This window comes from Pelecanus crispus, chromosome 3 (genome assembly GCF_030463565.1).
Source record: "Pelecanus crispus isolate bPelCri1 chromosome 3, bPelCri1.pri, whole genome shotgun sequence".
NCBI lineage: Eukaryota > Metazoa > Chordata > Aves > Pelecaniformes > Pelecanidae > Pelecanus > Pelecanus crispus.
Genome location: NC_134645.1, coordinates 43126214 through 43139442, shown reverse-complemented (window position 1 = coordinate 43139442; position 13229 = coordinate 43126214). Strand labels below are relative to the sequence as shown.

The window sequence follows — 13229 nt, the reverse complement described above, 5'->3', positions numbered from 1 at the left end:
AGGATGGACCATTCTTGAGCTTGGAGGAGGTAATCATGGACCTCTCTTCTCTCCAGGACCATTATCCCATAGGATTCTTCCATGGGATAAGCAAGATCCCTGAATGGCCCAAAGTCTGCTTCCTGAAGCTTACGGTTGTGATCCTGCTTTTTGTCTTGCTTCATCCTCAAATGGAGTATTCACAAGAGGGCCCCAAAAATGACTGATAGTCTAGAAAGCGTGGCTTAAAAGAATATGGTCCACAAACTAGTTCTTTAGGTCATGAAAAGGCAATAGAAGGAAAAGCCTTTAGAACTGTGAAAGGTGGCTTCAGGGGCAAAAGTGATAAATTGTAATGTTCAGAAGTGGGAAGAAGCAATGGGCCTATTTTGCAGTAAAGTAGATTTCAGTCTAGCTTAGTTGGCTAGTTGGGTCAGGCAGATTTACACTACGTTGTGATTTGAAAGCTGTAAGCCTGCATGGAGTGGAGCTTGAAAGAACAGGATAGCATGTGTGTCAGCAAAGGGTCCTCTTGACCTGCAGAATAATGTCACACTGATCACAGATGAGAATGAAATAATCCTTTCAGATCCCAGGCAGCATTTAAAACAGGAGAAGGAACTTACTTGCAAGACTCATAAGCTTAATAAAGTGTCAGTGAGAGAAGACAGTGTTTTTGCACAGCTGCTTTTCAGGTAAAAACATGCTTTAGAAGTCTTCCTGTCCTGCTGGAAAGTAACGTAAAACTTCTCAGTGTTTAGCAGTGCATCTCTGTACTGGGAAAGCAGAGGAAAAGTTTTCGCCTTTTCTCCACCAGTTACATGCGATGGTCACCAGCCTGTGGCAAGCAAGGGCACAGCTTGCTTTTTACACCTATAACAACTGCAACTGTATTTAAAGTATAAGCTTCAAGCAATTCAAATGGAGAAGAGGCAGCTTTTAGTAGCATCAAACTCATCAGCGCTTAGAGAAGTTACTATAGAAACTGTTACAGCAGAGACAATAAAAGGAAATAAAAACGGAAGGGGGAGGGAATGAAGATCTTGGAGAATTTGAAGTAAAAATAAAGTGAAATAGATGTCACTAGCTGAAGCTAGTGAGGTAAAAATAAAAAGCCTTTCTTTCAATTAAAATAATCATGGTTACAGGAATTAGAGAAGGGAAAGACCTGGGAGGCCATTATGCCATTTCTTTGGGCTCAATATAGGATTATGAGATATTCCGTGGGATATTTGTAGGAGGTAGTCCATTCTTGCTGTAAAAGTCCAAAAGAGTATGACACAGTTCAGGTGGGTGATGACACTCCAAAGCAAGAAGACGTTATAAAGCAGTTTCCAGGTTAAGTTACGTCACTTTTTCATGGTCTTTGACTGCATAGCTGGAAACTGCTTGAAGAATATCTTGATTTGATCTGTTTTTTAGTTCCTCTGTAAGACTAAACAAAGAATTAGATACTCTGTCTGCAGCACATGACTGTAACTTAAGGTATTTAAACTATTTTTGCCACTTCTTTTAAAATGCTGGTTTTGTATGAACGATGGGGCACTTAAAAAGAAAGATACAGGTTGTGGTAAAGACATGGGATATTTTTACAACTGTATCATCTGCCTATGTTGAAAGAAAATCAAAACACTAGTAATCATAAATCTAGTTGCCATTGGTGCTTAGACTATATTGTAGTTCCCATTATGAGTGGAATGAGAACCACAAGATAGATACAGCAGCGTCATGCAGTCCTCTTCAAATAAAAACAGGTTATATACTTTAAATTTAAAAAAAATAAAAAAAACCAAACAAAACCAAAGAAAACTAAGTGATAAATTTATTCTAATCTCATTGAAATCCACAAGGAAACAAATCTACTCTCTGTAATGTGTCGGAACAGTTTACCCCTTCACAAGTCATTGTTCCCGTTATTCGGAAAGATTCAAAGGCTGTCTAAGAGTGCTGGAATGACAGGTAACCACTTCTATATTTGAGACTTTGAAGTTGGCAATTTCCATAGATGTGATGTTGTCATATGACGCGTCAGGGAAAGGGACATTCTGTTGGTGCAGAAATTTTAAAAAAAGAACAACTGATTCTTATTTCAAATCTAGCCTGTACGGCCAATAACTGAAATATATTCCTGTCCAATTAAAAAAAGAAGAGGGGGGGAAAAATAAGGAAAATTAGATTCCTTCAAGCATTCCCTAATTTCATGATGAACATCACCAAAGTTACTGCAAACTGGGCATTTGCCAGTGCTTTTAATAACTGCTGTCAGCAGTTTCATGTTTAGGAGGTAATGCGTTAAACCTGTGCTAAAGAAAAGGTTCCTCAGCAGTTTTCCTCCTTTCTTATCCCAGCTGAATTCTTCCTAAACACCTTCCAATAACCTTATCTTCTAAATATTTCAGTGGGCTCCCTTCCTATTCTTGAATATTATAATTGCTGACAAAGGTCAAGAAGATCTTGTGTTGTTACGAGGACCAGTCATTATACAAATGCAGTTACAGGACTGGCTCCTTAGTGAGTTATTCTGTTGCCAGACCCATTTCCCAGTACAAAACAAGGAATTGTGAATTTCATATATTCACATAAATTGTCATAATCTCAAATATTGCCATTTTTCCATTATTACAATTACATTTCAATGTTTATCTTCCATTAATTAATATTCTACATTCATTTGATATATAACTGATGGAGTTAAGAAAAAATGTAGTCTTTTTTCATAATGCTTGTATTTTCATAGCATTATTTGGAAGTATTTTGTATGTAAGTCATCTTGTTCATTTACTATATAAGTGTTGACTTTGCCAATAGGGTGGATATTTCCCATAGCAAGGGCAGACGTAATTATTTCAAAACCAGCTGTGATTACCAACACACCCAAAGTGCCATAAATGTCTCAGCTAAAATTCCATAAACAGCTTTTCATTTCACATTTGAAATTTTGAAATGTTGATTTCAAAATAGCATCTTCCTGCAAAGAACCTGTTTTTCTGCAGAAAGGATGTTAGCCCTAATAATATTTAACAAATTCAAATTCCAATGACTGTTCTGTTAACTTGAAGTCCCACACTAATGCCATTGATATGTTATTTGTCATCCTTGTGCTCTCATTCTTCCAGGACTACATCATCACACACCAAAGCAGGATAGCTGTGGCATTTAGTAATTCTGTGTGTGTTTTGAGCCAAATTCACCCTTTCATTTTTTGCCAGCAGAACGTAGGCTAAAGGCCTTCAGCACACACGAGCCGAGGAAAGATTCACTAGGCGAAATAGCCTGAAATTCTGCCCTGCAGAGATTTGTGCTAGCCACTGCAGTCCCCAGAATGCTTGTAGCTGAATCTGTTCAGGTTTCTCCGCAGGTATGCTGACCGGTATGATTCCTGAAAGGCCTTCTGCTCTGGAATTTCTGTGTAAAAACTGAAGACAGCTGTGTTCCCTTGAAGTTAGGTGAAGATTTTTCACCCATCATACAGGCTGTCTGGAACAGCTTTCCCATAGGAGAAGTCATGCCAGAAAACCTACTAGAAATTTTCTTTTTAAAATAGAGCTTGATAGATATGTAAGGAGCATTATATAATATGGTGTCTGTGTTACCACCGAGTTGCATTGTAAATTCACATGGGTCTTGTCAATATTAACACATTATGAAAACTGGAGAGCTCTGAGTTTAAGGAACTTTTCAGTTTGGGGCAGTGCATTCAAATCCACAAGTTGTTTTTTCCCAGCAGTGTGACCTCAGTTGCAAGTAAAGGCAGAGAGAATGTGAAATTCACTGAACCAAAAAAAGAACAAGCAAAAAGATTATGAATATATACTAATAAGAGACAGTTCTGGAGCCTGGAATATGTGTTTCCTGTTTCCATTACTTACTTCGTCAGAAGCACTTGAATGCAGAGGCAGTCTCTGGCCAAAGTTGGATGATAAAATAAGGAGTGAGTCAGGGGATTTCGGGAAGAGAACGGATAGTATCAGGCTAAGATTGTTCAGTATTCTCTGGAGATTTGGGTTTGGCACATCTTTCCTGTACCCTTCTTGTTTTTCTGATGAAATAATTTAAACAAAACTTTTCACATGCCCAGTAATCATTGATTCTCAAGTACCTACTATGGCAGTCAGTGTTGGAAGGAGTTGTGTTTGGCTATATAAAGTATTATCTACTATTAAGTCTCAGAAGAATTGGGTCCCACAGGCTGGCACTCAGCGTCAGTAGACAGGTTGACTGTCCTTTCCGTTCCTTCATTCCCGATCTGGAATCCCTAAATAGCATTTCAACTCATGAAGGTACTGTGAAGTATTTTTTTTAATATTTTATGTAGCTATCATTATCTCTTATGATGCTTAGAATCATCACATTGAAAAGTTCGTGCAGAAATGAATACATACTGAATCAGAGCAAGGCTTCAGTGTTGTGCAGTAAAGAAATGCAGAGGGGTAGAGTCTGTCAGATGGGGCAAAGTCTCCTTTGGCTACCTCTGTCCAGCCTGGGAACTGAACTGGAAAGAATACTGTGTTATCTTGTGTTTGAAGGCTGCTCCATAAAGCAAGTAGAGATCGAATTAAGGTTGTGCAGGGCATGAAATCTTGTAGAAGGAGAAAACTCAGCAGTAAAATATCCAGATCAGAAGGTGTTTATGAGTACAAAACAAATTACAGGTGCAATAAACTGCAGCAGATTGAAGCATCCCAAAGGTTAATAAGATAACCTACATAGTATCATCCAGGCATTAAAACGGTGCATAACATTCAGTGAGTAAATGTTGACTTCTGTGAAAACAAATGTCTAGATTTATCCAGCGCCATACAAAGGATGAATAAACCTTTTCTCTAGAACAGGGGAACAGTATATAGAAAATTTTCTAAATATTACCATCTAAGTGCTTTGAAATACTTGTATGGTCAGCATGCATTTCAAGCATAGTTTCGTTTTCCCTTCTCTCTGGTACTTAAAGGTGGGGAGGGGAGCTCTGTGGTAAACCTGCCTTTTTCTTCTGAGCATTTTTCCTTCAGCAACCCTACAGCAGCACTGGTATATGCTTTTGCCAAGACATCCCTTCCACATTTCATGCCCTGTTTAAAAAGCTATAAAATTAGATGCTAAAGATATTATTTTAAAGTTAGTAAGACTGTCAAAGTCAACTCTGTAGTTGTTGACATAAGCTTAACAAACTGGGTAACCTGTTCCAGATCTCAGATGGTTGTTCTTTAAGAAAATGAACAATTAAACCTTACTGATTCATTGCACAGTTTTTTAGTTATTAATGAATCAGGATTTTGGCTTTAAGATAACTATGTTTTGAATATATGTATGTATTATATGCTAACTAAGTCAAGAAGCAAATTTGTGTGTTACTTCTCGATAGTTTCTTATGTTTCAAAAAGAGAGCAACTTCAACTATTTATAAACTGTAATTAAGTTTCTTTACAACATGACTCATTCTCAACAAGCAAGTCCTTTTTCTTTTGCTTTCTTATGAACTGTGTGGGAAAATTAGGGTTCAGTCACTGAAGAATTTACTCAATGCTTAATTACCCAAAACAGCCCTCCAAGTTCTGCTCATGTAGAGCTTTCATAAAGATGTGATTTTCCCCGCACTATGGCTTTCTAAAATTTGACTTTTTAAAAGTGATCTCTAAATTGCAACATAGAAGCAGTCTTTTACTACAGTATTGGCTTCTTTCTCAGTCTGCTTCTTTGAGCTCCTCTTATATTAACAGTGTGATGCTTAGGAAAGCCAAAGTAAAAAATCATCAGGATTAAATTCCTTTGAACATGAAACTGAATGAGAAAGCTTTACTTTCCTGAATGAGCTAATTGTTTAAATTTTCCAAGGGAAATGTTTCTATTTCTGTGAGAGAAGGGGTAAATGGGACTTCCTCTGACATAATTTTCATTTTAAATCTGAGCTTGACAGCAAGATTTTTACCTTCATAACCAGATATTACTGCTTAACTGCATGACTTGTATAAGCTTGCTAGTTGAAATGACTCACTCACGTAGATGAAGTTATTTTTAGGGAGATAATTTGCACTGCTTAGAAGAGAGGAAAAACGGGAGAGAGAGTCCTACTAAGAGCTAGATCCCTCATTATAGCTTACAGAGCTTGTGAACCCAGCATCTAAGCAAAAGATGACTAAGCAAGGGGTCTGTTGGTACTTTCAGGAATTTACAGACATGAGTCATCTGCTTACTTTCTGCAGACGTATCACCAGGGTACTTTGTGAGTCAGCTGTTATTTGGAAACAGTACTTGTATTCAACATGAATACGTTTTTGTAGTTTTTAGGTAACTAGCATGCCAAACCAAAGCGGGCTTTTATAGTTTGCCTGGTTCAGGTGTTGATTTACAAAAGCAGTGCGTTGTTTTTAACTGTGATGCATTCTTCATGACAAAGTGTAGATGTCTGGGAAGTAATTATGATAACGCTTACCTTACGTATCGCATGAAGGCAGATCTGAGTTTGTATTAATGCAAGGATTGAGAGTCAGATTGCCTATACGATCAGGTAAAAAAAATTTTCTTTATCAACCTGTGCGACTATGAGCAGAATTGGACCTTTATCTTCAAAGCACCTTGCTAGCGTTGATTACCAACGGTATTTGCTTATTTTTCATATACGATAAAACGCTTCTCCCCAAATCCAAGCATTCTGTGCACTCACAGTGTCAATGGATGAGCATCCACTGTGACGGAAGTGAGTTCTTGCCTTCCCTTCCTACTGCTGAAATAATAGATGGCTACCTTGAGATATGTATAACACTTTGCAACTCAAGGCTATTTCCTGTTTACTGGTCTTTTAGGTGTGGTTGTGTTCCAGAATTAGGGACAGGTTTTTTTACTTGGTCTGGACTCATCTCACACCTTGTATTAAGGAAACACTTGGGTTAGAAAAATGGGAGTCTGGCCATTTTAGGTGAAGGGTAGTGTTAGAAATCAAAGGCAGGTCAAAGTTTTCAAAACTCTACTTGCAGTTCAGGATGATACTGCTGTTGGCCAGATGTGGGATGCACAATTTTAAATCTAATTTGATTATCTGATTTAACAGTTTATAATGTAAGTAATTCCTGAAAATTCCGATACAGGTTTTTGTTAATAAAAGAAGAAAATGTTTTCTGTTATATTCTGGTGATACTGGTGTTGGAAAAATATTCTTATAAAAGAAAGGGTTCTTGTAATGAATGGAAGCATCTCTGTAGTGATAGCAATGTTTTGATTATCCATTTAAACAGCGTTTCTAGTGCTAGATACTTTCTTAAGTGCAAACCTTTAGTTTTAGGTAACAGGAAGAAAACTGGTGCTGCTTTGCCCCCATTATGTAGACAGAGGTTTTCAAAGACAAGTTAATGAAAGTTAGAAATTCTCAAGTAAAAAGTTAAGTATGAGGACTGAACTATTACTCGAGTGCTTTCCTAAGGTTTGTTATTCCTTTCACACAGTGATAAAATACACAAGCATATAGAGTAGCTTCTCCTTCAAGGAGTTGGTACTTAAGAAGGAAAAAGATGCACTAGAGGAACAGAGTTTAAGCACTCAGAGCTGAAGAAGTATATTTATAACGTTAAAACGGAGAGCCTGTCTCCTTGCTTCGTACTCTTTTCCACGGTGAAGTCCTTCAGAGGCTGCGGCACACATGTACCATCTGTGAGGGGAGGAGACAGCTTGCTTGCTGATAAATGGCCTCGATACACCAATGTTTTCAGGGTTGTTATTTAATAATCATGTTATAAAGAGGAATTTGACAGAGCAATCTTTGACTCTAACCTTAGTTACAGCAGTGATCTGCCCTCAAATTAGCAGAACTCTGCCCATGTCATTACCAGTTAAATATCTGCTGGAAGCTGCTGTGTGAGCTGAGTCACCAGGACTTGGGGAGTTATCACGTGTAGCTCAGACACTGGGTCATGAACTGAGCAAATGCTGTCGTCCACAGTGATTTGTTGTATTTTGAGACTACAGCTGGAATATCACATTCACTTTTGTGTACTTCACGGCTGCAAACAGTTTTACTCCTAGAGCTTGGAGGGTAATTGAGGGAAAAGGGAGCTATGGTTTGGCTGATGCACATCCAAATACTCAGATACAATTAGAAAAACTGAAAAATGAAGGGAATTGCAGGATGATAGCATGAGATTTAGAAAACTAAAAACTATCTTCAACTGATACTTCAGTCTATGAGCAGAGATTTCAAAGGCAATGCTCCATGAAGCATTTAAAAGTAGAAAATACAATGCATTACCAAGTGTATTGGAGGGGAGATCCTGTTCCACCTGAGGATGGGTTCAGTCCTGTAATGTTCCTTTCTCTTTCTTAAAATTCTGGTTTGTAGTGATTTTGCCACCTGCTTTGGCTCCTACTTCAGCTTTTACCAACTGTTTATTAAGTTAGGAGTCTTTCCTTCTCTTTAAAAAGGACTATGAAGTCACAAAGAGAGAATACTGAGAACTGAGGGAATACGGAGATTTACAGGGAGTTACTTTGCAGCGTTCTTGCATTGTGCAGAATTAAAGAATTGTTATTTGGAGGATAACAGAAAGTACATTACAGTTGTAGGTGCTTTGTAAATGAAGTCTACACCTTTAAAAGAAATGCACATTCTTCTGTTAATTTTGGTATTAGATTAGACATTTAATGTGAATAATTCAAGTCTGTTGTCATAACTCAGTTTAACTACAGATTTCTGAAGCCTCCTGAAATTAAAAGTAGACCAAGAAAATGTTAAGTATAAATCTGGCAATGAAAAAGTTAAGTTAAAAACCAGTTTCTGACCACATTATTAACTGTTGTAGACTATTTTATTGTTCTGCCAGACCTAGCTGATCATGAGACAGTGATAAGCAAAGGGAACTAAGAGGTTCTGATTTTTATTTTTAGTGAGATATTTTGGGTGTTAATGACTTTGCAGTGTGTTTTTGGTTTTGTGGGGGTTTTTTGTTTAACAGATGACGGCAAGTTGAGATCTTTTCCAACTCATGTGACTGAATCTTTCTACATCCTATATCAAATCATTTTACCACTTTAGATCTCAGACAGCTGTAAATTGAGAATGATAATGCTTTTGATGTCCATGGGGGCATTAAAATGAATTGGCTAACGCAGATAAAGAGAAATCTGTTTCTTGAATGGAAAACGTAAACAGAATGTGTTTTGTGAATTTTTGAAAGGGAAAATTTTGCTATAAAGGAAAATACTGCATTTTTTTTTCTATAACAAAATAATCAGGGTGTAAATGTTGTGATTAGCATAGAAATACACTAGCTAAACATTTTTTAAAATTATGTAATTTACAAAAATGTTTTGATAAAGCAAACTGTCCCATACCCATACAGTAATATGTTGGAATCATTACTTGTAAGAAATGCAGAAGTCTATGTTAGAAGTAATCAGCAATTTCTCCTGTTCTGTCACCTTTAAACCAATAGAAAAGAATGATATATTCCCAGTAAAAAAAAGAAAAAAAAAAGAAAAAAAAAAAAGAAAAAGAAAAACCCCACAATGTTGTATTTCTATGACTCTCTTTTTTCTTTTTGTTTTTTCTTCCTTTTTTTTTTTTAATTTCAGTTGACCTACCCCTCTACTTTCCTCGAGACCAACCAACCCTAACATTTCAGTCCGTCTACCACTTCACTAACAGTGGCCAGCTGTACTCCCAGGCCCAGAAGAATTACCCTTACAGCCCCCGCTGGGATGGCAATGAAATGGCCAAGAGAGCAAAGTAAGTCAGATTGCTGGTTGCTACTAAATATTCCATTTGCTACAGAGTCATCTGTCGGTAGAAATTTCATGGATTTAACTGTACATTTCCAGCATTATAAAAGCTGGAATCTGTTTTTGTTCTCATATAGTCCTAGTGTTTCCTGTATATGAGTATAGACAGATACTTCATTAATTACGCTTATTACGTTAGTGCCAGAGGACTGGTCAAAAGAAAACTCTTTCTGCTAGGCATTGTACAGGCACAGAGTGGTGACAATCTCTGCGCCAAAGAGCTTCCGATCTAAGTAGACAAAATAGCCCCCAGCAGGAGTAATCTGCATGATAGCACTTAGTCAAGGTAACTCCATGGTTTTGTGTTGGTGTTCGGGGGGGACCCTGAGGAGAAGCATGTGAGGTGGGGAGAGCAAGGAAGAAAAACCTGAAAGATATGGAATAAGGCTGTAATAAAAAAACACAGAAGAACAGGAAGAGGTAGTAGAGCAAACCACCAATCCGGCATGGGAGGCAGGCCTATCAGAACTTGAGAAAGTTCTCTGAAGGTCTGAGTATCTCTTTCTTTACTGCTTTTTCTGTTGGCTAGAAACAGAGAATCTCTGACTCCTTCCTCTGCAGTTTCTCTGCGAGCCCTTGTTTCAGGCTGGGGAGACACCACTTCGAGTAGCCCCCTGAAGATGACAGGACAGCCTCCCCAGAGTGGTTCTGTTGCAAGGGCAAGCTGCCAGGGGCAGTGGTGCCCCTATTGTATGCTAGATATTATCCCTGTCTTCTAGTGAAGCAAAACAGATTCTACCTGAATGGAGAAATATGGGCAATGGCCTTGCTGCAGTATTTCAGTTTTGCGAAGTGTAAAAACGTTCAAATAGCAAGAGATTTAAGCAGACTGATTATCAGTTGTTCAGCCTGTAAAGGCATCAAACTGCATAAATAACAAGGCATATTGGGATGAATGTTTTGAATGACAATCAGAAGATTAAATTAAATTAAATTAGCAAAGATGCGTAAATAAGGGTCGAATTAAAATAGTTCAGGCTGAGTAAATCAAATGAATGGCATGGTCAGAGACTGATTGTAATTTGGAAATGATGGAAGCAAACAACAATTGACTGAAGCATTTGCAGATTTTATACTAATTTAAATTTTATGGAGAACACCAAATAACATTTGAATTTGGATTTTGATGCATTGTAATAGAAATTTTTTGCTACTATTTAGTTTTACTACCATATCTATCCATGTCTAGGAGAGCCATTTCTTGATCAAATGTGATTTTTTTTGTGTGTGTGGATTTGTTTCTTTAGCAGAATATTATGAGTATATTTAAAAAAAAAAAAGAAACAATAACTGGAAGCATTACTGTGGTCTTTTTTAATGACTGTACTACAAAATGCATTTCTTTTGCAGCTGCAAGCTTACAAGTACCTCTGTGCTATCTGCTAAGTGCATTCATTTATGAGTGGGTGTATACAAATGGACTTCTCTGCCCTGCACTTGAAATTTAGAAGTATTACAACATTTTTTTTGAAAAGCACTAAATGTGTACACTTACTATCACATGTACGTTTTGTGAGGTTATTCACTCTTGTGTTTGAGCCTTTGCATTTAAGTTTTACACTGGATACATAATATGAGAAAGATGATGAGAAGCGGGGGAAGAAAGTATGCTGCAATGTCTGAAATAGCTATCATTGAGCTGCAAAGAGACAGAGAAGCTGCTCTAGTTAAAAGCACTTTGCTTGCAGGAACAACTAGTGATTCCTGACTAGGTACCATAAATAAATCTCTATCAAGAAGTGTGATGTTATGATACATGTTAGCATATTTTAAGAAAGATTTTTAACACAACTGAGTACCTTATGTAAACAGCATCTAAAATATTTGCTAGGGCTTCTTAGAATAGGTTAGTGTGTTTCAACACAACCAAATAATTTTTCATTCTACTTTATTTTTACTGTAGCCACATTATGGGCCAAGTATATAGGAATATATGTAGATCTATAGGAAAGCATTCTGATTAAATACATTAGTTGAAGCACCATGTCAAAACATCCCAAATAAAAACAGAAAAGAAGGATACGTGATTTAGCCTCTAGAAGCAATGTAATTCTGCTCAGCTGCAGTAAATTTAGCCCTGGATAAATCAGAGACAACTTGTTTGTGTTTCTAAATACTGTCTGTTAGGTTTTGCTTATATGTAGTCTTTTTCCCTCTTAGCCGAATGGTCTCCCAAGTGCTTGGCATCCTTTGAGACAAAACAGCTCTGTTTATCTTTGTGGCCCTACTGTTCTAGGGCCACAGGATCTCCCACTTGATGTTCTGGTGTCTGACCAAATTCCCCGCCGTTATTCTCAGACACTTGAGGGGCCAGTTTACACCATCTTCCTCACTGTAGCTTAAGACACCATCAGGGACGGCTTTTGCTTTCTCTTGCACCAGCTGGGTTCATTAGCTGTCCAGGATGTAGAAGCACCACTAACTTTGAAATACCGTCACTCAGAGATTTCCTCATCCTCAATTTTGGCAAACCCTGCCTCTGTTTTCAGCAACTCAGCACAGCCTGCTTATTCATGGGCAGAGCTGTCATAAGTTCATGCCAAAGGGACTTTGATTCTGTGCCCAGCCTTCTCCCAGGGTTGGGTTTTGGGGTGTTTTTCCAAACAGGTGAGCCCATCCAGTTCCTTCAACTCAGGGGCTAAACTTGAAAGTCTTGGTATCCTTGCTTATCTTTGTGGCTCCCAGCAGAGGTAGGCATCTCTTTTGAAGTTAGGACTTAACCCTTTGCTGTAGCCTTGAGACAATCAGTAGTAATTATAAGTAGGAGCAAAATTACTCCCCTAAAATACATACATAGAGAAGTAGATTGTATGCACTCACACTTAGACACATATCACCTGAATCTAAAAGGCAAATTCTCAAATCAGAGTATCAGCTTAGCAGGATCTTTTTCATTCACAGAGAAAAACTGCTTGTGTTCTTGCTAAAGTAATTGGACAATTTGTGCCTGTCTGATAAAGTCCATGAAATCGAGTTTCTCTTTCTGTGTCCTCTTAAGCAGTTTTTTAAATCACCTGTCTCCTTTGAGGCCCACTGACTTAGATTCCTCGCTGAGAGATAGCATCTGGTAACTGAAGCTTGCTATTGTCTTATCTCAGGGATTGCCCTCTGGCTTGATTTAATTCTGAGGGATGAATCAAGTCCTGATTAAATAATGTGATTCCAAATGCCTCCAGATTGCTTGTTTCTTAACTAAAGGCAAAATTTTAACCTGTTCCTCCAGCTAGAAACAGGGAAACCAAAAAAATTAAAATTTTCTTACAACCTGCTGAGATGCCATTTCCTCTCAGTTCACATCTCAGGCTTTGCCTCTCTTAGGTCATTTATTTATATGTCTGTGGCCTCCTGCGTAAGCAGCTTCTCTAAAAGATTTGGTCCTAAAATACAATAGCAAGCCTAAGAAAATACAGCAAATTATGGAAAGTTAGCAGCCTTGTTTGTGGTGTACGTGTGAAGTAAAACATCTCTGTGCGGTTTCCATGGGAAAG

General features: G+C 37.8%; 1 protein-coding gene across 2 annotated transcripts in view; it reads left to right on the top strand.

The window, feature by feature from the left end:
* BABAM2 (BRISC and BRCA1 A complex member 2) overlaps positions 1 to 13229 on the top strand; it is a 179235-nt gene that overhangs the window by 145910 nt on the left and 20096 nt on the right. For both annotated transcript variants that reach the window (XM_075706893.1, XM_075706892.1), the window contains one exon: positions 9535 to 9688. In XM_075706893.1, the coding sequence (XP_075563008.1) occupies positions 9535 to 9688 (154 nt within the window). The remainder of the gene's footprint in view (positions 1 to 9534; positions 9689 to 13229) is intronic.